General features: G+C 46.7%; 1 protein-coding gene across 1 annotated transcript in view; it reads right to left on the bottom strand.

The window, feature by feature from the left end:
* The window catches only part of LOC119187481 (CD109 antigen), a 173,229-nt gene that overhangs the window by 42,354 nt on the left and 105,164 nt on the right, over positions 1–25,711 (bottom strand). The window contains exons 3-13 of the mRNA XM_037435599.2: positions 24,204–24,372; positions 21,441–21,511; positions 20,920–20,971; positions 18,567–18,892; positions 17,557–17,787; positions 16,656–16,844; positions 16,008–16,118; positions 14,488–14,550; positions 13,897–14,094; positions 7,123–7,272; positions 5,288–5,428 (exon numbers count right to left, since the gene is read on the bottom strand). Coding sequence (XP_037291496.2) covers positions 5,288–5,428; positions 7,123–7,272; positions 13,897–14,094; positions 14,488–14,550; positions 16,008–16,118; positions 16,656–16,844; positions 17,557–17,787; positions 18,567–18,892; positions 20,920–20,971; positions 21,441–21,511; positions 24,204–24,372 — 1,701 coding nt within the window. The remainder of the gene's footprint in view (positions 1–5,287; positions 5,429–7,122; positions 7,273–13,896; positions 14,095–14,487; positions 14,551–16,007; positions 16,119–16,655; positions 16,845–17,556; positions 17,788–18,566; positions 18,893–20,919; positions 20,972–21,440; positions 21,512–24,203; positions 24,373–25,711) is intronic.

The following is a 25,711-nucleotide window of genomic DNA, read 5'->3' as shown; positions in this document are numbered from 1 at the left end:
CCACTCCTTGTCATCCTTCTACAACCGACGACGTGACGCGCATCGTCCGACGTGAGCTCGAGGCCGCTTACCCGGCTCCCAACAAACCGACGTTGCCCGACGCCTCAACGCCAGCTGTCGCCTTGATCCAGGCTGTTGTCCGCCAGGAATTTGCTAACCTTGGTATCCTGTCCACTGCATCCACACTGGATAATACTGGCCCCTCGATAGCTTCTGTGGACATGAGACGTCGCCGTCCGTACTCTATCCCAACCAGGAACCCGTCTGAATGGCGAACAGCTGATGATAAGCCAATTTGCTTCCGCTGTGGTCGCGCAGGACACATCGCTCGTTACTGCCGCAGCCAATGGCCATCTATGTCTTCTGGCTCGTACTCCGCTTACAGTAACTCATTCCGTCCACCAAACCACCGTTATCCGATTTGCACCGAGTCTACAGCATTTACTGCCCCTGAGGACTACGGCCACCGTCCCCCTTCGTCGCCACCGCCTCAAAGCCGCCACCGCCTCAAAGCCGCCCTTCTCGTTCAAACACGCGTCGCCGCTCTCCCTCGCCATCGTTCAACCGCCGCGCGTCCCCGGAAAACTAGGCTGCGCAGCTTCTGGAGGTGAAGCTGCCCTGTCGACCTTACCCAAAAATCCTCTGTTGCCCTTACGTTTGAACCGGAACACCCTAGAAGTATATGTTGATGGTACACCTGTTGAAGCTTTGATAGATACGGGCGCTCACGTCTGTATTATGAGTTCGCGTTTTCGTCGTCGCATGAAGAAGGTCCTCACGCCCCCCTTGACCAGTGTCGTCCAAGTTGCAGATGGTGCAAAAGTCCCTGTCGTCGGTATGTGCACAGCTCAACTTACCGTAGCCGGTCATCAAGTGGTCGTCCTTTTTACCGTGCTTGAAACATGTCCCCACGACCTCATACTAGGCCTCGATTTTCTTGCCGCCAATTCTGCTCTGATTGATTGCTCCGCTGGTGTGCTCCGCCTTGAACTGCCACAAATCAGTGCCGCCCCGTACCAACCTACATGCCGATTACAATGCAGCGATTTTGTTCGCCTGCCCTCGAAAACTGTGACGTACGTCGATTTTCTGTGCTCACCAGCTGTGCCCGACGGTGACTATTACGCTACGCCTCTCACCGACGTACTCCTTGCGCACAATGTTGCAGTGCCCTATACGGTGCTCAGCATCACAGATAACAAAACTTGTCTACCTCTTGTCAATTTCGGCTACATGAATCATGTGCTTCCACAAGGCATTTCTGTGGCCCACCTGTGTCCGTTGCTCGATTCACAAATTGAAGTGCTTGCCTTAGACACACTTGCTTCACCGCAGCGCACATCACTCGCAACACATTCGGGCAGCCGTCAAATTGTAGACATGATCGCCACAGATCTTCCGCCTCCGCAAGTTGAAGCCCTACAACATCTTCTCGAGGCCTACCAGGATATTTTCGATTTTGGTGACCGACCTCTTGGGCAGACGTCCTTTGTCCAGCATCGCATACACACAGGTGATGCCAACCCTGTTCACCGCCGTCCCTACAGAGTGTCTGCTTTTCAGCGGAGCATAATTCAGAAGGAGGTGAACAAGATGCTAGCGAAGGACATTATTGAACCATCCTCCAGTCCCTGGGCATCCCCGGTGGTATTAGTTAAAAAGAAGGACGGATCGTGGCGATTTTGTGTGGACTATCGCCACCTTAACAACATCACCAAGAAAGACGCATACCCTCTGCCCCGCATTGATGATGCCCTTGATTGCCTCCATGGTGCCGCCTACTTTTCTTCCATCGATCTTCGTTCTGGTTATTGGCAGATTGCCGTGGACCCCATGGACCGAGAGAAGACGGCTTTTGTAACACCCGATGGCCTCTACCAATTCAAAGTCATGCCTTTCGGCTTATGTAATGCCCCCGCCACCTTTGAACGAATGATGGACTCCCTGCTCCATGGATTCAAGTGGTCTACGTGTCTTTGTTATCTGGATGACGTGATTGTGTTTGCTCCCACTTTTCAAGCGCACCTTGAGAGACTGTCAAAAATTCTTGATGTATTCCGTCTCGCCGGCCTTCAGCTGAATTCATCTAAGTGCCGGTTTGGTCGCCGTCGCATTACAATACTTGGACATATTGTTGACGCTTACGGTGTACAGCCTGACCCAGAAAAAGTTCGAGCTGTGAAGGACTTTCCTGTGCCGAAAACCGCCAAAGATGTCCGCAGCTTTGTGGGGCTCTGCTCCTATTTTCGGCGGTTCATCAAGAACTTCGCGGAAATCGCTCGGCCCCTAACAGATTTACTCAAACCGGATGAGACGTTTACCTGGGGTCCCTCGCAAGCAGCAGCATTTTCCGACCTGACCACTTGGCTCACTTATTCTCCTGTGCTGGCTCACTTCGACCCTACGGCACCGACGGAAGTGCGCACCGATGCCAGCGGTTACGGAATAGGCGCTGTGTTGGCTCAGCGACAACGTGGGCAGCATCGCGTGATAGCTTATGCCAGCAGGCTGCTGTCCACCTCGGAGCGTAATTATTCCATCACAGAGCGCGAATGCCTAGCGCTGGTGTGGGCAGTCGCGAAATTTCGCCCTTACTTATACGGCCGACCATTTATAGTTCTTACCGACCACCACGCTCTCTGCTGGCTCGCCTCCATCAAAGATCCAACAGGTCGTCTCGCCCGCTGGGCACTCCGCCTCCAGGAGTATTCTTACACCGTAGTGTACAAATCAGGAAAACTGCACAAAGATGTGGATTGTCTGTCACGCTACCCTGTGGCCGACTGCGATCCTACGAGCACTGATTCTGTGGCCTGCGTCCTTTCCACCTCCCAGCTGCTTCATCTCGGGGACGAGCAGCGTCACGATCCGGATATCAGCCGCCTAATACAACAGCTCGAATCTTCACCGCAAGACGCTTCCGTTCGCATGTTTACCTTAAAGGACCACACCTTATATCGGCGTAATTTATCGCCCCATGGTCACGACCTACTTCTGGTCATACCAAAGCACATGCGTTCTACAGTCCTACGCGAGCTCCATGACGCGCCAACCGCGGGTCACCTTGGTGTCTCTCGCACATATGACCGTGTACGCCGCCGCTTCTACTGGCCTGGCCTTTCACGTTCTGTACGTCGCTATGTCAACGCTTGTGAAATATGCCAGCGTCGCAAAAAGCCGTCGAGACTACCTTCCGGATATCTTCAGCCCATCGACATCCCATCGGAGCCATTCTTCCGTGTTGGTTTGGACCTTCTCGGTCCCTTCCCAACATCCGCCTCCGGAAACAAGTGGGTCGCGGTGGCTACGGATTACGCGACACGTTATGCAGTTACGCGAGCCATGCCAACAAGCTGCGCTACAGACGTCGCTGATTTTCTACTACGCGATCTCATTTTAGTGTATGGAGCCCCTCGTCAACTGCTGACAGACCGAGGCCGTACGTTCCTTTCGAAAGTGGTTGACGATATCCTGCGTTCCTGCTCTACCCAACATAAGCTCACGACATCGTACCACCCCCAGACAAACGGGCTTACAGAACGTTTAAACCGCACCTTGACAGACATGCTATCGAAATACGTCTCGGCCGACCATCGTGATTGGGACCTTGCACTACCCTACGTGACGTTCGCATACAATTCCTCCCGGCATGACACTGCCGGGTACTCGCCATTTTACCTTCTGTTTGGACGCGAACCAACATTGCCGTTGGATACCTTCCTGCCAGCCGCTGCGCAGTATACTTCTGAATATGCACGCGACGCTATTACCCGAGCTGACCATGCTCGTCAGCTTGCCCGCAGCAGATTAATGGCGTCCCAAGACTCGCAGAAGCATCATTACGACGAGCGGCATCGCGACGAACACTTTCCAACAGGCTCCCTCGTTCTTCTTTGGTCCCCTACGCGACATGCAGGCCTGTCAGAAAAACTTCTCTCTCGTTTCACGGGCCCATACCGCGTGCTTAGACGAGTGACCGACACTACATATGAAATTGTCCCTGATAGTCCATCAACCTCTTCCGCTCTGCTGTCAAGGGACATCGTCCACGTATCAAGGCTCAAGCGTTACCACACTGCTCCTGCTGTGGCCCCGTAAACTCGCCGGGTCGGCGCTTTTGCCGCCGGGGGTCGTGTTACGTGATTTCGTCTGACTGAAAGAGGGCATAGTGGGGCATACCCAAGTAAGGTGCCTCGGACTGAGAGTAAAGAAGTGGACGTTGTGAGTGAGCTGCGTTGTGGCTGCGGACCGACAACTGTTATTTTCCACGTAACAATATCTACCACTTCGTGCTGGCGGTGCCTATCTCAGGCGAAACAGCGTGTTTTCAGCATTACCAGCGAGTTGGTGCGATGAGCTTTCGATGTAAAGCTCGCCCCCCCCCCCTCCCTCGTCGCCATGCCACGTACTTTGCTCTGCAGAGGAAAGGGGCCTTATCTGCGCAGTTATCCTGTGGTGGGGGAGAATCGCGCGCCTTCGCCTTCCACCGGAACGATTGCGTTTAGTTTTCGGGTGCACAAAGATCACTTCGCTGGCTGGAAAGACCCCATTTGCGAAAATAGCGCGCTCTTCAAATACAGCGATGTAACCACTAAGACACTTGTTAGTTCGCACGAATATCTGTAGCGCCGCCACAGTGGTGTAGTTGCTAAGGTACTCGGCTGCCGACCCGAAGGTCGCGGGATCGAATCCCGGCTGCGGCGGCTGCATTTCCGATGGAAATGGAAATGCTGTAGGCCTGTGTGCTCAGATTTGGGAGCACATTAAAGAACCCCAGATGGTCGAAATTTCCGGAGCCCTCCACTACGGCGTCTCTCATAGTCATGTGGTGGTTTTGGGACGTTAAACCCCACATATAAATCAACTAATATCTGTACCTGTGATTACGTTTCGTGCGTCGTTTTTGTTTGAACAGCGCGTTAAGTGTCGAGCTGTAAACGTTCTTAGTTAGCTCTTGTCCTGTGTGCATGTTGTTTACGTGTGTCATTTGTGCGTGAGCAGTGCGCTCCTCGTTTCGGTCTGCTCACCGTTCTCAGCGTTACATTCGAAGTGGTTGCTATCGCATTCATTGATTCACTCTTGCGGCAAAACTGACTTTTTTTCTGTCGTTATCATTCCCTTATTGAACCTCTACAACTCGTCAACAAGCACTTTACGCTTCGCTTTACATCACGACAAACTTCCGTGGACTTCTGCGGGTTTCACAGCCGTGCAACTGCATTACAGAAAAGACTCCTCATGCGCATATGTAGAACGGCTTCGTGTTCGTTACATCGTTTATACTCACCGCGAACGTCTTGTTCACGTCTGGAGCGAAGTTTTGCGTGACGTAGTATTCTGCCTTGTCGGGTTTCCCGTCGCGATCTCGCCACACGGCGCGCACGTGGCTGCCCCAGTGGTCCTCCATGTGGTACAGGGTCTCGATAACCTGCGGAAACATAAAAAGAAACAGTGTGACAGCTCTTTGTCACCAACCTACGCGTGGAGCAACAGTGAAAAAACGCCACGACATGTACACACTCTTTCCCCAAGAAGTCATTGCTTCATCGTGCATTGCCTAAAGTGGATGCCGCTTAGAGGAATTGCCACACCAAGCTGAAACTAATTTGACTGCGTGACAGAAGTTTCTGGAAGCACTTAGCTGAACTTACTCTCTCCGAGGGTGCCAGAACTCTTTCCAGGGTGCAATATTTTGCAATACTGACTTCTAAGCGCTTTTTTACAGGTTAGAGTACTTTAATTGCTGCAAAGCAAGATGCTTAAGCCAAAGATCTCGAGGTGTTCAATTTATTTGTAAGTATTAATGAACAACACTGCAGCTTATTGTAGCATTTAAATGTAAGCTTTTACCATGACCATGGTTGCCTCATTAACACGTTACGGCAGCCCACAAAAGCTTTAGTGGAGTCTTGGTTTCAGTGTATACGCAATAGTCAGGGACAGCGGAGAAATAGTTGAAACGAAAAGGAGCCCCTCAAGCATAAGGAATGTGTAATGAACATGCCGTAATGTGAATAACACTGCAGGGTTTATAAGGCTTTTTTTTGTTCTTTGACAGTGTGTATTGTCACGGACAAAACCACACAAGACCTTGAATTGGCACAAGTTTGTTTACTCAAACCCCTTGTCCTTATCTTCTTCGATCAACCCCCGCGCTGTCCTGAGTTGTGTCACTACTGCGGCAATATTAATAAAAGGAAAAGTCAGGGTCACCCGCAATGTTGCAGAGTAACTTACCATAACAAAGTAAAGAAAGACAGTCTCAGCCTGATTCTAATTGTTCGGCTAGGTATCTTCGCAATATTTTCTGTTATGTCGCGAATTTCTGATAATACGCGTATTTAGGGGATTACACTGCACTGTATGCCCCCCTCACCTTATGCCTCTTTCGGGGCCTGCAAGGTATTGAATAAATAAATAAAGAAATAAATAAATATAAAAATAAATAAATAAAACGTTTGCACAAGGCTTATGATTCTCTAGCTTGCCCATTTGAGTATCTCCTTCAGTCTTCAAACTCTTTTGTTTGGATAGCAACGCGCAATACGGTCTGCATGGCACCACGCTGGTACTACTACCCTGGTACTACTCGTCTGGTGTCACTATGCAAACTCGTAATACAACAGCTTATGTATACATCACGGACGTCATAGCAGAAGCCTTAGCTTCAGTTAGGAAATATAGCGACGTCAGTCGAGCCGGAAGCCTCGCAGGCTACTTTACGTTTACGGGGGAAGGTGTGGTGCCACATCTTGCCAACGAACACATATAGCTGGCATTAGCACACATAAATGTACGAACAGGTGTTAAGGTGACCAAGTGACTCCCGTTAACCACAGCTCTCTAAGATATTTGACACCCGTGTATATCTAAAAGAGTTATATTACGCAAGACAGTTTCATAATTCACCAGTGTTCTGGGGCTCGCCACTCAAAAAAGCTATTGGCGTAGCGGCGAGGCCATCGCTGTGTCGATGGCCAGTCACGGATTGCTCTTACGTAAAAGGAATTGGTGGGACTAAAGACGCAGAAGGAACTTTGCCGAGCGTAGCCCACATACTCTCCGAAAACGTCTCGCCGTATGGGGCGCGTGTCGCAGTGTGAATACCAAACATGGGCTCACCGACGTGAGTGTCAGGTCGTTCTTTCCTTGCACAGCCACCAAGTCGCTATCCAGTCCATTGAGACCAGCCACGGTTTCCGGAGAATACGTGGGAACCAATTCGATTAGGTTGTTAGATCTGTCTTGCTTCAAGTTCTTCCACAAGTAGAACTGTAAATTAAAAAATAAAATGAAAAAGAAACGGAATGTGCTGGCATCAATGAATGTTTCAGCCAACGTCATAAGAAATTGCATATCAGAAACATGGCAAGCTTTTTACGTTCTAAATTTATTTATACTACATAATGCGAGCACAGTCAATAGACTAGTAGATCTGCAAAAAAAAAAACACACATGCCTGCTTCTGTTTACGTTCGGCAACACAGCGCATGGTTTATAACTCGGTCTGACATCACATATATTACATGAAATCAGCGTAATACAACGAAACAGCGCAATGTGGAACTATACATCACTATACATACAAGGTAATCACAGCCTATCGAAGCAACAGTTATCAACGTTGAGACGTCCCCCGCTACGCCACCGATTACCAAAGAGAGGGAAGACCACTCAACCTCTTGTCTATCCGGTTCCCTCTTGGCTATGTGTCTCAATCACTTCTCACATACAGGGATTCGTGCTGGGGCCGGGAAGTAAGAGACGCTACGACCTGTTTCTGTTTACTGATTCATTTAATTTATTTGCAAGTGCAAATGGCGTACACACATACTGTCTGTGAACGACATCTCTGTTACACGAAATTGTAACACATCAGCAAACACTCGTGACACGCGAAACAGGATACATAAGCGAAGTAACTGTGACAATACAAGGCTGCCTTAATACAGAGTAAACACATGACGACCCAAATGATAAAGTCATAAATAACATAACCGCGCAATGTCTCAATTCGCCACCTCCCTTCCTGCAAAGCTAATCTAAATAAGGGAGGTGAAGTTCGTCTCACAGAATGTCCATGTAGTCGGGGCTTCGGCGTTGGCTGCTCGAATTGGAGCCGAAGGTTAGTTCTTGGCGTCGAGGTCTGATCTGTTTAATTCGTCATCGTCTTTATCGTCTTCGTCATCGTCGCCTACGTCGTGCCTCTCAGTGATTTCCATCTTAGCCCTCTTTCGTAACGCTCCATTCACTCGCCTCCTATCCCTAACTTTCATTCCTCATCGTACCATCCTTGCCCCAGTCATCATCTCATCGCCTCTCATCGCTATCTCTTCGCACCGTTATCTTTATTTTCCATTCCATCTTTCTACCATCTCAATCTCAACGCTCCGTCTCTCTGACTCCCTCGTATCGTCTCATCGTCAATTTTTGTAGGACCCGACTCCGCACCTCCGTGGCACCTAACCAATTGCCACTGTTGACACGACACATTTCTCTGTCAGTCGGTGTGTGTCATCTTCGACGGCCACTCCCGCGGCCCACACCAGTAGAAAACCCTCTCCCAAACAAAGCCGAGCAAGTACCAAAGTACAAACTCAAGCCTCAAGGAGAGAGATGGGCGAGCCGTCCGAAGACACTTTAATTACGGGCGAACAATGGTCCCGATGCTTCCGACAAAGTGTGTCGTCTATAATGGCCAACCTCCGGAGTTTGCAATGTTGTGCCAAAATGTTTTCGGCTGAACCAAGTGTCCCGGTTTCTGGTACTTGATGAGCCGATGTCCAGAACGAGTCTCGACGTCTCCATGCAGCTCGGTGTCTCCCGCGAAATTCTCCGTAGCCGCCGCTTCTTCATCATTCAATGCCGCGGGTGGCCATCCGCGCAGAACGCAGTAATGAGCCCTGGAGCCACGGAGGCTTACGGAAAGTCAGACTAGACCCAACACAGGCGCTGCGGCAGGGTCGCATTCCCCGAACCAACAAAGGGTGCTCTGCTGCTCTCCCATGCCACAAATATGAAGGGTGCGCGCGGATTATTGCCACGGTACGCTGTCACACTGTCTATAGACAATAAGGCGCCGCCCGGTCCTCGTGTTTGCGGGGGGGGGGATCGTCAGAACAGTAGAAATAATCCTTCCAGGTACTCCACTCCGGAATGTCCATTCGTTACACCGAAGGTTTTCTTTTCCTTTTTTTATGCGTGGGTTTAAGAAACAAGCGAAAACATCTTGAAAGGACCGGGGTTCAGTCCATGTTTGTGGGGACGTCACAACGTCAAACGATTCAAATGCAGTCACAGACGAAACAAAACAGCGAAAAGGTAAGCGAGAATTTACCAATGTTACCGTGATACTTTTGTTTTGTTGCGAGCCTGAATTAGGAAAAAGAAATAACATGGAATGCAAGTAATTAGTCATATTTCTATATACTTCTTATCTTTTACCAGCACAAATTATCCAACCCCCACACATTTTTCCCTTTTAATTATACCTCCAACGAATAGTTGGAGGTATAATTTCCGGCAATTTGTTGAAAGGGACAAAGCGAAGCTCCATGGAGAGATACAAGCAGCTAAAACAGCTATACCAAGTACCAATCCCGGTGGTTGGACAGCAATGCGTTTAGAAGGCTTTAGGAGGTCATTAAACCTGCATGTGGTAATGTGTTGCACTAAGTGGGGTGACTGGCGCTATCGCTACCACAATGCAAGGAAGGTTGTTCAAGGACTTGCCTATATAGTAATAGAAACCGCTTATAACGCAAGTCGAAAAAGTCGCGAATATCTGCACCTATAGGCGGTACCGCATTATTATCAAAACAGCCTTTTTTCAAAGGCCGCACTTGCTCAAAACGTGTTGAACATGCAGCTTCGTGTGTCCGAGAATTGAAGCATGCGATGCATGGTGTTTACAACCATTTGAATTCCCGAATTGTAAAAAATAATAAAATCCTAAGACACACGTTGCCAACGAAATGAATACCAAAGGCTGAGGGGGGGGGGGGTCTAATAAAATTAAGCCCCGTTGCGAAAATTAGCCCACTACGTCTAAGACCGCCTCGATTATGCGCATTACACTGAAACTACGTCGGGTATTGTCCGAAATTTTACGCGCTGAAAGACGTCAATCATTCAATTTCACGGGCGCGCACACAATTTTGAGGCATCGCAATCGAATCGCGAGCCACCATTCCAGCGCTACACGTGCAACCCTCGTTTACGTTAACGTTATGTATCCCTTCCCGTCAAGTGAAGCAACCGCAAAGAGTTTCGTTGATTCTGTACCAAACCGCAACTTGGCACGAAACCGCTACCGAAACGCAAGAATGACGATTAGGCCTAGCCTGCCATACGGTATTTGCAATGTTCATAGACTGTCGCGCCACCTAGCAGAATTCAGGAGCATCCTCTCAAGAATGATCAGTCGGCAGACGCTCCCATTGTTCGATGGTGCTAGCCGCAGTGTTAACGCGTTAGCGAAAAAACGAACACAAACCACTTTGCATCTTTAGTGCATCTGTGAATATACCGGACCATCCCTGACACGATAAATCTGATCCCTTCTTGCGAGACGCGAAGTTTTCATGAAAATACGTGGCAACTCGCGCTTTCGATTATAGCCCGTAGAGTACACTTATCTGCTTCGCGAGATTTTTCGCAGCCACACTGGATAGGTTAATGTTATCGTCTCACCAAAGTTACAGTTAAAACTCGCCTTGTTTTACAAGCGTTAGCATTGGCCAGTGCTTTTGTAGTGCATGAATTCCGTAATATTCATTGTACGCGGAAAGTAGCGCAGGCTCGCGATTTGCGTTTCTAAACCTTGGCCTACGCTGCGCCGCTTATTTTTTTACGTTCGTTGATATATTGCAACACCCTGTAAACTATTCATTTCTTGCCGGGTATCGGAGTGAAATGGTCTCTGCACCCTCACATAAACGTGGTGTGTGACGCTGTGTAGATGTTGTGCGCGCTAAATGACGCGTTCTTGGTGCTATCGAAGTCGTTTGGCGGAGAGAATTCCTCAGATTACTTTCAGCAGTGGTGTTAAAAGAAACGGTCTTGACGTCGAGAATATTTCACTGGACGTAGATGGTTGTCAGCGACAATGAACGATCAGCTGCTAGCTCACAAGCAGTGAGCTGAACTTCACGTCCCATCATGCAATGATGTTTTTTCACACTCGTAAGTCACTTTGATTGTAATTATTGTGTAATATTCTTCAGCGAGCTCAAAATAAAAGCATACTTTTTCTTGTGCATTGAATGTATCGCAATTACAGTGGATATTACAAAGCGCCGCATGCCGCGAACACGCTTGAGCTCGACCAGTGAAGTGAAATGGTTAGAACAATGAAACATGCATTTATGACTACAGTTCATGCTAACTTCTCTTGAACATCACCGGTGCCGTCCGAATGACGTTGTTCGACAAATTTTCGCAATATTGACGTTGCGGAAAGCGTACGCGTGTCGATATCCTTGTTTCGATCGCACTGATGAAACCTGCAGCATCCTAGTGCAGGGAATTGCGTACTGTTAGAGGCTGATCATGGCTGTGAAACAAGCGCTACCTAATTGGAAATAAATGACTGTGTTCCATTGAAGAAGCAGCTGCATGATGCTTACATTGCAAGTAATGACGACGGCGCAATATGTTTGCAAACCGTCCCTACGTTAAACATTCGGTCCTGTGCCGCTGCGACAGCGCGCTACTCGCTAGTGGATCACTACTGCGGCAAATCCACCAGGCAGGCCTGGCACCAATTATTTCGGAGTGCCGTTCAGTTCATATGCGAGTTCTAGTTCTCGCAGTTTTCTGTACCACGCACAGGATTACGCAAAGCATTGTTATGCATGGTCGATCAGCTGACGCCACCACCCTTTGAACTGCGGCAAGAAATGATGTAGTGAACATTCAGCAGTTGCTATCGGTTGGGAAAGTACTTTGGTTTGATATACATTCACTTGACGATCAAGAGTTCATCCAATGAAAGCGGCATGGGGAGTACGTTCGTGTGTCATATCTTTTCTTATGCGAGTTCGCGGGTTGATCATTCTTCCGCAGCCATCTTTGATTGCACAGCGTGCCACCTATAGGCCGTGGGCATTGCGAATATAATGTTGCCGCGTGAAGTTTGTCCAAGGCATAAAGGTCCAGCGTTGAAAAGATCGCACTTAAGCACTGAACCAAGAACAGCGTACGTGATACGAAGTTTGCATTCCCGGCCGGGAGATAAACGACGAGAACCCGCAAAGCAACGTAGGTAGCGCACTAGCAGCAAAGATGAAAGCTCGTGTCATAAAGCCGTAAAAGGTTTTTAATTTGCAGGCGAGGTAGCAATAGCGATTTCTTAGCACGCTCGATAACAACGACCCTTTACCAGACAGGAAACTGTTAAGCGCTGCTGATAAGGACGGGGTTGCACGTGCCATGTTGAGCAGCGGCCGGCCAGAGCCACGCTAGCGACGCTGGTACACAGCGGCGTCCGTCGCCGAGGCAACCACCTTTTTTTTTCCTTTTCTCTTTCTTCCCTCCGGCTTTCGTTCGTTCACTCCCCGTCTCATCCCCCCTCCTCCATAACAACCAAAGCCCCTATAACGTAACGACCTCGTCGGTCGCTCCTCAGTGGTGCACCAAGTGGCCTCCTTTCAGACGCGCACTCACTACCGAATTCGCCACAGATTTTCCGGCAACAGCATTATAACCGGTCGTTCAGCTTGGAGGACTGCACAATAAGCGGCATGGGTATACATGAGGTTCTATGGGAGGGTAAACGGGAGTCTACAGGGTTGCCCGATCGTAAATGTGAAGAGCAGTAAAAAAAATCTCCAAAAGTAGCCATCATTGGCCAGAGGCAGCAATGTAGCCGACATAACAACCGCCATTACGGGAAAACGTGGGATGTCCTTTATTGTGCAACTGTAAGCACGTTATCACAACCAAAGCTGCTAGTAGTAAATTTAGCAAGATTAAATAAAACCTTTATGGAACGAGTATGCATGCTAAGTGAAATGCAGTGTTTTCGAAAAACGAGTGCCAAAAATATCTCGCACTATTAAATCGACAGCTGAAGCTCAGATGGGAACAGTTTAGTTATTTAGCAATCATCTCTAGAGGGGTATCGAGGCTCAGGCAAGTCAAGTTTCGATGTCGCAGTCAAAACTTTATTCTTAGAAGCGAAACTTGTAGCGTTTGACCTCGGCAGTACCAGTAGCTTTATTGTATCCCTACACATGACAAAACATTTGCGCGCTATAGTTCACATGAAGTTTAAAGTTTGACGGAAGCCCGTCTGGTCGAGATGGTGGATGGTTGACGGTAAAAAACTGGGAGGTACTGTGCCGACTAAAGTATAAGGTTTGAAACACACACAAGCACAAGAGAAGAGGATGACCTTAATTTCAGGTCTGGCGGTCCCATGCCGCCAATTTCCCACATGGTGGGTGCCCTTCCAAGCGACTATGAACTTCGTTCTGCCGAGAACCAGGCCATGAAGTGCGCTTGTAACTATTTAGCCAGTAGGTGCTTGGCGGCAGCGATTCTCTGCCTCCCACAGCAGTGGTGGATGATTAACTATTTCACCAAGGCTGTGGTTTGTTAAGGTACGCCCAGGGACATTTGCAGAACCCTATCGGGCTACCTTTTGAAATTAGTATCTAGAAACAATTGAGCGCCAGGTCGGTGTACTCCTCTACCCATGGGAAAAAGCGATGGGTTCCCGGTCGCCACTGAGAATCGAACCCGGCACCTCCCGCGTTAGAAGCGGACGCTCTAACCATGCAACCAACACTGTAGTTCACATACCGAGCACTAAATTATGTGGCAGTAAAACTGAATTCAGTAGTTCCAGTCTAAATGTAAATAAGTGTCAGATAGAGCAGCATGTCGTCTTACGTTCCCTCGGTTGATACCCTGGACAGGAACTATGATGGCGTCCGCAGTGAGATCACCGTTGCTGGATATCTGGTAGACCATCACTTTTACAGCTGGTGCCATCTCGGGTGACAAGGGAATACTGAATGCAGTTATCGTCTGTACCAGTCCGTAGGCTTTTTGCACTCCGTATTGGAGTACTGTTCCTTTGGAAATCACCTGCATACCAATCAGACAATGTTGAAGGCGGAAGACGTGACAGTGCGTTTGATTCACGTTAGTGTCAACACAAAACTTAAGGCTTTTTGTGACATCGAACTTCCTAAACTATGATAAACTTATGGTCATCTCACAGTGCAAAATGAAATCCACAAGTATTGGAGATTGGGAAAGTGGGTTTGTCGCATTTGAACTGGTCCAAGCCAACAGGACATATACCGGTTAACACAAATTGACAAAGATCTGTCCTTTTGTGGTGGCCGGTTGGACCGTTTCTCCTTTCCCGCTATGCACTGAAATAGTTACAGTGCCAAATTGGACAGCGAAAAATATTGATACATATTATATTTTACAAACACATTGAGTGCGATGAAATAATCAGGAACAACTCACCAAATAGTGGAAGAACTTGATGTAAAAGTTGGTTCGCACGTGGAATATAGCGTACTGGCCAGCCTGAAAACAAAAGCGTGATGCAGAGCCAGACAGATGAATTGGAAGAAAACAGTGTCAGAAAACAGTACTCACAAGAACTTATTGTGTAGCGAGGCCCTTATACAGAATGTCTAAAAATAACAGTGTTCACAAAACAGAATTGCGGGACTGCAGCAAAGAGCAGAATTATTTAGCACAAATTATTTTAAATAGCACAAATTATTGGATTGCGCTTCCATTTTAACCTTGTTGGGAATGCTCAAATATACCTGCTTGCGCATTCGAGTGCACCTGTCCATACACCTACCATGCGCGTTCAAGTGCACCTCTCTCTCTCTCTGTTTTGTGAACACTAACCTAAAGCGAAGTAGCAAACAGGATGAAGTCTTCATTAGCACCTGGGGCTCTAGTATTAACAACGTACATTAGAAGCGAAGCTCTGTCGTACGAGATCTACAAGAGATGCCCATGTGTTTTATTTGATTCAACTATGAATGCTTGCTTCATAGTTGTAGCTTTCACCAGCCATAGTAGCTTAGGGACTGCGTCTCAACATCTAGAGGGCGCGGACTCAATTTCCGACCACGGCGGCCACATATATGAGGGCGAAAAGCAAAGGCATGCACGTAGTTAGGCTTAAGTGCACATCAAAGAACCACAGGTCATCAAAATTTGAGTTCCCCATAAAGATATTGTTGTTTCAACACGTAAGTTGACCTCTGTCAAAGTGTCAACGACCTATTTTAGTCTTGCCCAGTGGGGAATGCCTTCTCTCCTCGCAGAAAAAAATGAGAAAAAAAAGCTAGTTAAATGAAAAGAGTTAAACTTTTTGCGATAGTGTATTGCGCCTCAAACCATAACCAATGACCAACCCGAAATGTTTTCGATAATTATGATAAGACTGCCAAACTTGGGTATCGTTCGAAAGCTAGACAGACACGAATAATAATAATAATAATAATAATAATAATAATAATAATAATAATAATAATAATAATAATAATAATAATAATAATAATAATAATTGGGGTTTTATGTCCCAAAATCACGATATGGTTATGAGATGACTTCGTAGTGGAGGGCTCCGAAAACTTTGACCATCTGGTGTTCTATGACGTGCGCTGACATCGCACAGTACACGGCCCTCTACCATTTCGCCTCCATTGAAATGCGACCGCCATGGCCGGGATCGAATCCGTGACCTTCGGGTTGTACAGTTGAGTACCGTAGTCACTGATCCAACGAGGCGTTTCGACAGACACAAGTGGCAACGCCGTAATGAGCTTTCGCGCATGTCTCTAATTTCGAAGTCTTTTGAGGTAATTTCGTATGCTATCAAAATCACTTCATATCAGACCCCGCCTTTTTTTTTTTTTCAGCCGTTTCAGTTTGGTGACCCACTGGCACGTCTTGTTTACAACTTGTCGCACACGTTTGCAATTCAGGCACAAACACTGAAGAAATGTCAAGGTACTCACAATGCCATTCGTAGTGCTTGTAGTTATCTGAATGTACTTCTTTTTCGGTGAATGTTGAGCCACTGCAAGTGCTTCTGTATCCACGGTGTCTTCTTTATCATGATATCTCGCCTGCAAGTGCCAGTTCAGTCAGTTCAGTCGTTTTTTCTTGGGGGGGGGGGGTTGAGAGAGTTAGCTTTTAGCTTAACAAAGAGGTATTATACACACGAATAATGTGTCACATAATTTAGTCCAACACGAATAATAAAATTACTATAGGCTTATTGAAAATACTACAGGTGCATCAATTAGCTTAGAACTCGCCCTGGTGACTTACTGTGTTTCTTGCAGCACTACAATGAGTTTTGTAGAATGCGAACGCAAAGAAAAAGAGATACCTGCACCAATTTTCTTTATAACTTCACCAGGTAAGCTTAGGTAAATACCAACTTTCTTTTTTTATGTGCTGTGCAATTAGACAAAGAAGCAGGCTGGAAGATAATAATGTTGAAGGTCGTGCGACCATCAAGACCACAGTGTGAACATTTATTTTTTAATTTTTTTACTTGCAAGGTGGTATTTTTCTCACCAGTTTTGCGCAATGAAACTATGACAGCAGCACGAGCTCGCTGTTTTGAAAACGGGGGAAATTCTAAGAAAGGAACGCACCCTGATTACGATGCGGTCGGCGCCTTCGGGTGGTTCCACATCGATGATGGCCATGCCTTTCTCGTCAGGCTGCTTCTGGACTTCATCGATGCCCCGACTACCACCCTGTGTTGTGAAACTGACCGTGATGTTGGAATTGGCCAGTTTCTCCTCTGGCAGCTTGACCAAGTCGTGGTACGTCACGGCGATCTATAAGCAGGAAAGACGACTTAGAAGCGGTGTCGAAAAAAATTATTTTTTTACTCACAAGTTCTACGGTATACCAGGCTTAGCTGAACTATTTATACAAATCCGGCGAGAAGCCAAGTCACTGTCACATAACATAGCTTCAAATGGCCCCGAAGTTCCACAGTGATTTTTTTTGCCGTATTTAAATTGCCCTCTTTCAATACGCGTTTCTCATCATTACGGTTTACGCACAAATTGGCTAGTTCAATCTCTGGGGGTGAGAAGATTTGTACGGAAGCATCATGAAACAAATATATTTTATGTGCGGGGTTTAGAAGAATTCGATCATATTCCGTAACATAACGTGCACCGCAACAAGTTTCAGGGCATGAATTTTTGACAATAACAATGACGTGTACCAGGGAGCCTCTTGCAACTGGCTGGTTCGTAACGCCGAGGAAATCTCCATTTCACATGTTTTAGTGACTATGGTTAGTTTGCTCACAAAGCGCGCTACAATTCCATGACACTGCGAGCCCTACTGTACAGCCTTCGTCATAGGGTACTGGTGTGCGAGGCAAAGATATAGCCACACCGTACCTCTTTTTGGTTATCATTATTCAATGCTGAAAGCGAATAAAAGGACGAGTTATCTAGCTCCGTAATATATGAAACGTGCGCTATAGGTACCCGCGCTTACCCGCAGTATTATACAACTTAAGCGCATACTCACGTATACAGAGAACACCATTCCAGGCTTGAAGACAAGTGGCTTCACGCCGAGTATCTTTAGGCTGAGGGACGAGTTGATGACACGGGATCGCGCGTAGCCATCTACGATGATGTCCAGGAAGCGTTCGCCCACAGCGGCTTTTATCTCGATCTCACATTTGTCGAGCGGGTGGGGCGATGCCAGCTCGCGAAGCTCGGACATTGGGAACTTGAACTGGTAGCCCATCCGGAACTGATAAAGTGAGCGTAGAGATACACGAGTGTCAGTTAAAGAGTACCTGACTGGCGCGTAAAATGCAAGGCTCTGGAAATGTGCTGCCGCACGAATGAGTTTCACTGTTCTTTTTTTTCTTCAAAGGGTAAATATAATTGTAAAACATTATCCCGATTTCAATAGCTTTGACATTCTAATCTACCATAAGATAATATTTACCTGTCTCCTTGCTTTTTCTGATACCTTTTTGTTTTGTTTCTTTTCTTGATGAAACCACATGGCATAAAAAGCGGGGAGAAGACACATATAGTTGTGAAAACATCCACGAAGTTTTTTCGATAAAAAGACCTGTTAAGACAGACGCGCCGGAATAAAACACACGCTAAATCAACAGCCCTCTCTGGGTGCCCCCGTGTTCACACTATGGGTAGATTGCAAAAGATAAGAGGGCGCATAGGCTGCCGATGAGCTTAGCCGAACTAAGAGCTATTTCCGCAGCCACGCCACTGCTGATTAGAGAAGTTGATGCCGGAACATGGTCAATATACCCTACCTCCTCTTCTATATTCAGGTTCGGCACGCTAATCACATTACCCTGCCAACGTCCAGCAAGTATCATAGCCGTATGGTTAGTAAGAGGTTACTTATAACTAAAAGATAGGTTTAGATTCTGACGAAGGCCCAAATAGACAGATTGAGTCCAGGCCTCCTGGTCCTGGCAGAAAGCATAAACATTCAAGCACGTCGAGCATTCCTAAGCTGCGACGCCAGATAGACATGCCGGAGTGGGTGCTCACATCGTGCACGTATTCCTCGAGGTAAGGCTCGACGACCTGGATTCCCGGATCGTAGTCCTGCACCAAGGTGGGGCGCACGTAGGCGCGAATGGTGGCATTGCCGAACACTGGTGCCACGGTCGTGTAGTTCGCCGATACGTCGCCCTCGAAGTATTCGTCAGTATCCAGCACAAACGGCGGCACGACCACGTACACGTCGTAGCGCTCGGTGAACCAGCGCTCGAGCAGGATCTTGCGCTCCTCTACCTGGCTCAGCACTACCACCTTGAGGCTCCACCAGCCCACAGCGTAATCGTATGGAAGGTCGAAGTTGATCTTGATAAATCCTGCAAGCAGAGCGGTCGCGTGGATCGGGTGCATGCACTTACTGAAAACACTGCATTCAAATAAAAAGATATCATAATGTTGTTGGTGTTCTTATCTCTGTTTTATCATTTGGGGGAACGGACACAAGAAGTGATTTGAAGTTATTGACAGGTTATTTACTAGCTATGAATAAATAATTAGGACACCTGTAGGAAATCTCGGGGTGATGTGTTAGTATCTGGGCCCGGCCACTGGCAACGTCTAAGGCTGTGTAAAGAGAGCTATAGAATAAAACGCCTACAACCATACCCAATATATTTACCAAATACTTCAGAAAATAGCTTTGAAAACCGAGCGAATTTTCTAGGTGCACAAACTGACCATATATACTGTTCGTCTCACTAATATGAAAAAATTCCAATATATAGTACTCTGTAGCAGAACGACAGATATAAGAGCAAACACGCACACAATATGCGAGTCATACAACCAACCATTTCTCTTAGCGAAGCTCTGGGCATCTTTATAATGTTGTAATAAATCTGCTTCAGTTTATGACCGCATAAAATATGAAATGCTAAGACACAAACACTCTGAAAAAAAAACACAGAACACTATCTTATCTTATTGCGACACTATATGGTCCTGCGGTTACATCCCATCTGCTTAGGATGAGTCATTCCTTCTTATTGAGAAAAATTGTTATTTTGCACATAGTTAAAGGATGACAGTCCTGACAAGCTGTCTATGCAACCTCTCTGGGAAAACGATATACAGAATTGCGCTCCATTCCACTCAACGAAAAATTAGGCCGATGCCATTGTGGTTTCAGATCACAAAAACCTGTGACAGACAAGTTTATTGGCATGAAAACGTACAACCATGATGCCTTTGTACACGAACAACTTTCCTTATTAATATTTTTTCATTTGGAGAGGGCGTATGATGCCACTCGGAGATTAAGACGCCATTTTACAAGAGTCTGCGATGAACTACACATTGAAAATTTAAAACTCCACTGAATATAGTCAGAGGAATCTATGCAGAGAACTTCAAGGTCACATTATTCCGCGGAACATCACAACACGATCTACTTGCACACAGAAAAAAATGTGCACGGCTCGGGGCTGGATACTTCGTCGTGAACTATGTTGAATGTCGGCCACCGCAGTCGCACAACGACTGCTGAATCTGATGCTCATGTGGTGTCTCTAACTCACTTTTTTTCAGTGTACCAGTTCACTCACAATGCAACACACCTTGAAGACTACGCTCCGTAAGCTCAACTGTCATTAAGTAAGCATGAACGCGCAAAAATGCACACTTTCATGGCAAAATTCAACGTATGAAAAAACGCCAGGTCTGCGCGGAAGGGGCATCAAAGTCACAGCGAAAGCTATAAAAGCGGTATTTCAAAGCTTTTGTAAACACTCATTGGGAAGCTACTGCAAGCACACTTGCTTGGTACCTACAACGGCATTAATAACAATAATTTCTGGGTGGTAGACCAGCACTCGCTATGATCTTTTTCGTCATTCCTTTGAGAAGCCTTGTATCCGCTAAACACTTGCAAAGAATTTTGTGCCAATTGTCCATGCAGTGGCTGATGACGACAAGGAATTATGCCTGAAGCAGGCGGGTATGCGCCACAGTTAATATGTGATCAAAAATAAGGCTTTCTAATGGGTTGGAGGATTCAACGACCCACTCGTTACGCTATTCGTATTGGGTGATGCCTCGTTATTCTTTCGTTGTTTTAAAACGATTTATTATTCATAATAACGCGAGTTCTTTCCCGACATCAAACCTGACTAAGGCAAATATTAGAACAAGTCCCAAGCACCGCCGTAGCTCAGTGGTAGAATACTGGACTGGCACCCTGCGGATCCGGGTTAGAGCCCCACTGTGTCCTTGGTACTAGGCTTTTTTTTCGTATTTTATGATATTGGTTACAGACACCGGCAGCGGCGGACAACTACGGCGCCGTGCGTGGCCCGAGTTTTGCTCTCATAACAGTTTTCGCTGTAAAAATTCTTGCGAGACTTACCTAGGTATGGGTACTGAGACAGCCACCGCTTCATCACGATTCCCCGAGAATCCTAGAAAGATATCAGGAAGAGTTCAAAAACATATTTTATTAGCGTATAGAGATGTAAGACTCGCCATTGGACGGCTTTCTAGTGACATTTTGTCTCAGTTTAATAAAACTGATTTCTTCCTTCATTTTCAACCAAAATATGGTGAGTATAGTGAATAGTTTTACACTCTGGATGCGAAGAGTCTGAACAAATGCTCAGACTACATGTTTTTCACACTGTGCAGCACGGCACTGCTGAGGAGCTTCATTTTAAGACAGACACAGCCAGAATACCTGTAGTTATAACGGCTTTTGGAACATTAGTAATTAAACTTGGAGTAAAGAAGGGTGCGACAAACACATGATAACGGTGCACGCTCTGAATACTATGTGGCAGCATAGTTGGCATGTTGCTAAAATGGTCGGATCAATTGTTTATTTAGCATAACGATTAAAGATGTCAGTGGCTTGCAACGTAATCTAGAACTTACCGTGAGGTACACATCCACCGGCTCCGCATATGGCTTCAGTTCGGTCGTAAGGAGCACAATTCTCGCCTTAACTGCAAACAATTAGAAGTGTTCAGAAACATACGCACTAAACCAGAGTGCGATTTCCAATTTCTGTCGGAATCCCAAGAAGAAAAAAAAAACGTGGAAAGTTTGAGATCACCTATAGCTTTACCCTAAAACTGTGCAACAAAGAGCCTACTGTTTTTTAGGCGAAGTGAAGGAATGTACACGTGTTGAGAACGAGGACATACCATGGTGCCATCTGCCGGAATCCTACTGTGACGTAGAAAACGACATCACGTGTTGTTGGCTGTGCTAAGTGTTCGACAACTCCTGTGATTCAGGCTGTTTTACCGTGGCTGTTCTCGCTTCACAAGCGTCGGTTGTGTTTGTATTAGCTGCCAAATAATCTCGAGTGTTTGACAACAAAGATTTTTAGCGAGCCAACGCACGGTCATTGCCGCACCGTGCACCCTCGACAGAGCGCGTGCGCATGGCTCCATGGACGCGCAACATGAAGAGGCGCTCTGGTAAAAGGTGCGTTGTTATAAAATCATCTAGTATTCTGTAAATCGAAGCATCATCACATTGTGCGAACATTTACGTTTACTGAGGCAAGCGCTATGGCGGGCACCTGTCTCTTGTTTTGCGCGGAGAGTGCGCGGCCGAGAGGTAGCGTTTTGATCAGTGTGGGCTGCCGCGTAGGATTCATGGCATCACTTCACCCTATAGTTTTCAGAGCGGTATCAAGTGGCCGAAGGGGAATGGTGTTTTGGCATTGCTTATGTTCGCTTGGCCGGCATAAGGGTATCTAAAGCTCTTTTTCCGCAGTAAAATTACTCTTCACTCACATCTATTTTGTCTCCCTAATCCATGAAGAAGAGACTGCAGAAATAAACCCTTCCGTTGTTACTGTTCTCACAGAGGATCTACTTGATTAGTGCCTTAATCCTCGCCTTCATTACACGCTCTTCTCTGGGTGGGGTGTAGTGACTGATGTGATATGATGCCCGAATGTTGCAATAATACCTGCTCACATCGTTTGCTCGACTACTAATTACAATTCCCGTATGTTGTTTTCAGTGACTCTGCTGGCCTCTCGCATCCATAAATTTATTAACCACCTGCTCGGCACATCACGGCTTCTAAAATATGTCCGAATATGCAACGCACAATCATTCATCAAAATCAACGCACCAAGACAAAATCATTCTTCCTGCCCTAAGCTGCAGACGTGTAAAAGGCCTGTCGGCCTGCATGGTGTAAATAAATGTCGCAAATTCTTGTGTACATTCCCGGAAAGTCTCAAGTCGTACTCACCAGATATCCACCACAACGTAGTACACAAAATATTTTGGCGAAAGTTCTTGCCGCACACACGATATTCAGTGCTGGGTTGTTTCCCCATTCTAGGCTTTATCGAACATGCATCCCTCTGACTCCTATTTTAGCCTATTCACGAAAACGGACACCAGGGTGAAAAGTAGATACCACATCATGCGTTTCTTTATTCATACAAGGGTCGAACAAATGGTTGTTGTGATTCCACGCTTTGAGAATGTTTTCTTTTTTGCAGCCTGGTGCAAAAAAAAGGCAATAAATTCCTATGTCTACAGATTCGTGAAGTACGCCGTCATACATTTATACTGAACATTTTATCTTTCATTCCAGATGCAAAGTCTTTGCAGATGCACAGAGGCTCAAAAAAAGAAGAAAAAAAGAAAGCGGCTGCTGGGTGAGCTGCACACTCGAGGATGAATACTGAGTTGTTTCGCCAATTTCAGCTTTATCAGTCAAGTGTATCGGTGCCACGACATTTTCGAAGAGCTCATTCACATGCCCCGCCGCGGTGGTCTAGTGGCTAAGGTACTCGGCTGCTGACCCGCAGGTCGCGGGTTCGAATCCCGGCTGCGGCGGCTGCATTTCCGATGGAGGCGGAAATGTTGTAGGCCCGTGTGCTCAGATTTGGGTGCACGTTAAAGAACCCCAGGTGGTCGAAATTTCCGGAGCCCTCCACTACGGCGTCTCTCATAATCATATGGTGGTTTTAGGACGTTAAACCCCACATATCAATCAAGAGCTCATTCACATTAAGGCTTAATCGAATGCATCCAGTACTGCGGCAAGGAGCGTACAAAGAAACCTGTAGGTTAGAAAATGTACTGACTCGAGGTTGAAAGTAGGCATGCTGCACTGACGATGGCATATGCGAGTCACATAATGTAGTTTATTACGTCACAGCGACAACAGCGCTGGCCTCTCCAGTGGTAGCCCTCGCTCCTGTATCTTTGTACGCTGTGAATGTGTGAGGGAAGAATAAGGCAGTACTTTCTCTGTTGAGGGACGCCGTGTGCAAATTTACGAACTTCGGCAGTTGTGAAAAATCTTGGATGCTTATACTTTTGAGAAAATGCAACTCTTTTCTGTTTTTTTTTTGTTCATGTCATAAAGCGCAGGAAGGTATATATGCCTTCACTAAATACCATATACATGTCGTCTATGGATGAGGTTTTGTCATTCATTCTTTTTTTGCCTTCATTATTCTACTTTAAAAAAGATGTGACAGTCACAGCGTATATAAACAAGCGTAAAAAGTTGTTGCAGTGATATTTCAAAGTGATAATGAGAACTGCGACGATCAATCCCAATTTCACCGTGAAAACACAAGTGTTTGGCCACGCTGTAGACCACTCATTTTCAAAATGCAGGAAAATATATCATTTTGACAGATTAGCAACTTACTGGACTGTTCGAAGTTGTAGACAAACTGGTTTGTCTGGATGAGGATGGTGAGAAATTGGGCTTGGAATTCAACTTCTTGTTCTTGAAGGAAACCGGTGCCACCCAACACGCCATTGACGTTACCTTCGACGCGCATCTGGTATTTCCCCGGCTTGGCGTTCTGTGGAACCTGTGAAATTAAATGACAACCGCTTCGTTGTTTCAGCCTGTCAGCGATAATGTGCTGCACTGTACAATTTCGCGCTGTTGCGCGCGTCATGCTGCGTCATTCACAGCGTAAGCTGCAAGGCGACTCTAGCACTCTGTACCACAAAAAAATGCTATATACTAATTCGGCGTCGCCATAAATGTCGCTACAGAATGCGCACGTGTCATTGTGTGTAAATTCTAACCCAGCATGTGAGCTGCTGTTGCGAACGACGCTTAAGGTTTATGACCGTTATTACATCCTTGGTGGCAGTAACAAGAAGCGTTGCACGGTAGAGCGCTATAGCAGCACCGACTGTGCTATCCTTGTAGGCAAAGCTTCCTGATCCGCCAGAGGTCGTTAGTGTCACAAGTAGAACTTCTGAAAGCTTTTGAGCATTGATAAGGCGCTTACGGCCTACCTTAACGAACATGTAAAAGTAGAGCCGTACTTTGCAAAGCACAATCCATCGCAAGCAGGATACGCAAGACTCGTACAGCTAGTGAGCTATCTGTAATGTGGCTATGGGTCGCCTTTTCACTGGGCGTGCGAGTGTACAATTGGGCATCTAGCTTCATTGTTTTACAAATCACAGCTGCGTTTTGTGTATATATTACTATCTAATCTCAAAAGTTAGTCCAGGGAAGTTTGTAAGTGCCCACATGATTTTGTAAATGATGATTTCTTGTAAGCATAACTTCCACTCCGTCGTACACATTTTCCGGAAACTCTTTGTTGTTCTACGAGACAACCTTTTTTTTGTCTGGTTTGTGGGTCGGCATGTGCAGAACAAACAACACACGTACTACAAGCTGGCGGGAAGACTGTTAGAGACGGCGAGAAATGCTACCCCGTTGTTGGAAAGCACTACAAACAGTGCAGCTTGCAGCACAATCTTTTAATATATCTCACTGAAGTGGATAAGTCAGAGAAATTGGATGGCATATGATAAGTGGTTCGACAATGAGGTCTGGGAATACTGACGCCCAATCTGAACCAATGACGCAGTGTCCCAATCAAGCAGACCACCGGACTTCTCCTTCCTGACACCTAGCACCACTGCCTCCGCCACCACTACCACCAACCAATGCCATGTACATTCGGAAAGCAAAAAAAAAAACATGGTGGGGAGGAAGGCAGTGGCGCACGTCACGTGGCTATCTTTACCACCATTGTGCCTCACCAGAGAGACGACACGAGATTCCACTAAGGATCACCGCGCCATGCGTGTCATCGCTGTGTTGAGGTCATTGACAGTCAAAATACGGACACTCCTTACCGAACTGCCAACCCCATCAGCGCGGAGTGCATTGCAGGTTCT

Source organism: Rhipicephalus microplus, chromosome X (assembly GCF_043290135.1).
Source record: "Rhipicephalus microplus isolate Deutch F79 chromosome X, USDA_Rmic, whole genome shotgun sequence".
NCBI lineage: Eukaryota > Metazoa > Arthropoda > Arachnida > Ixodida > Ixodidae > Rhipicephalus > Rhipicephalus microplus.
This window is presented reverse-complemented; position numbering and strand designations above follow the sequence as displayed.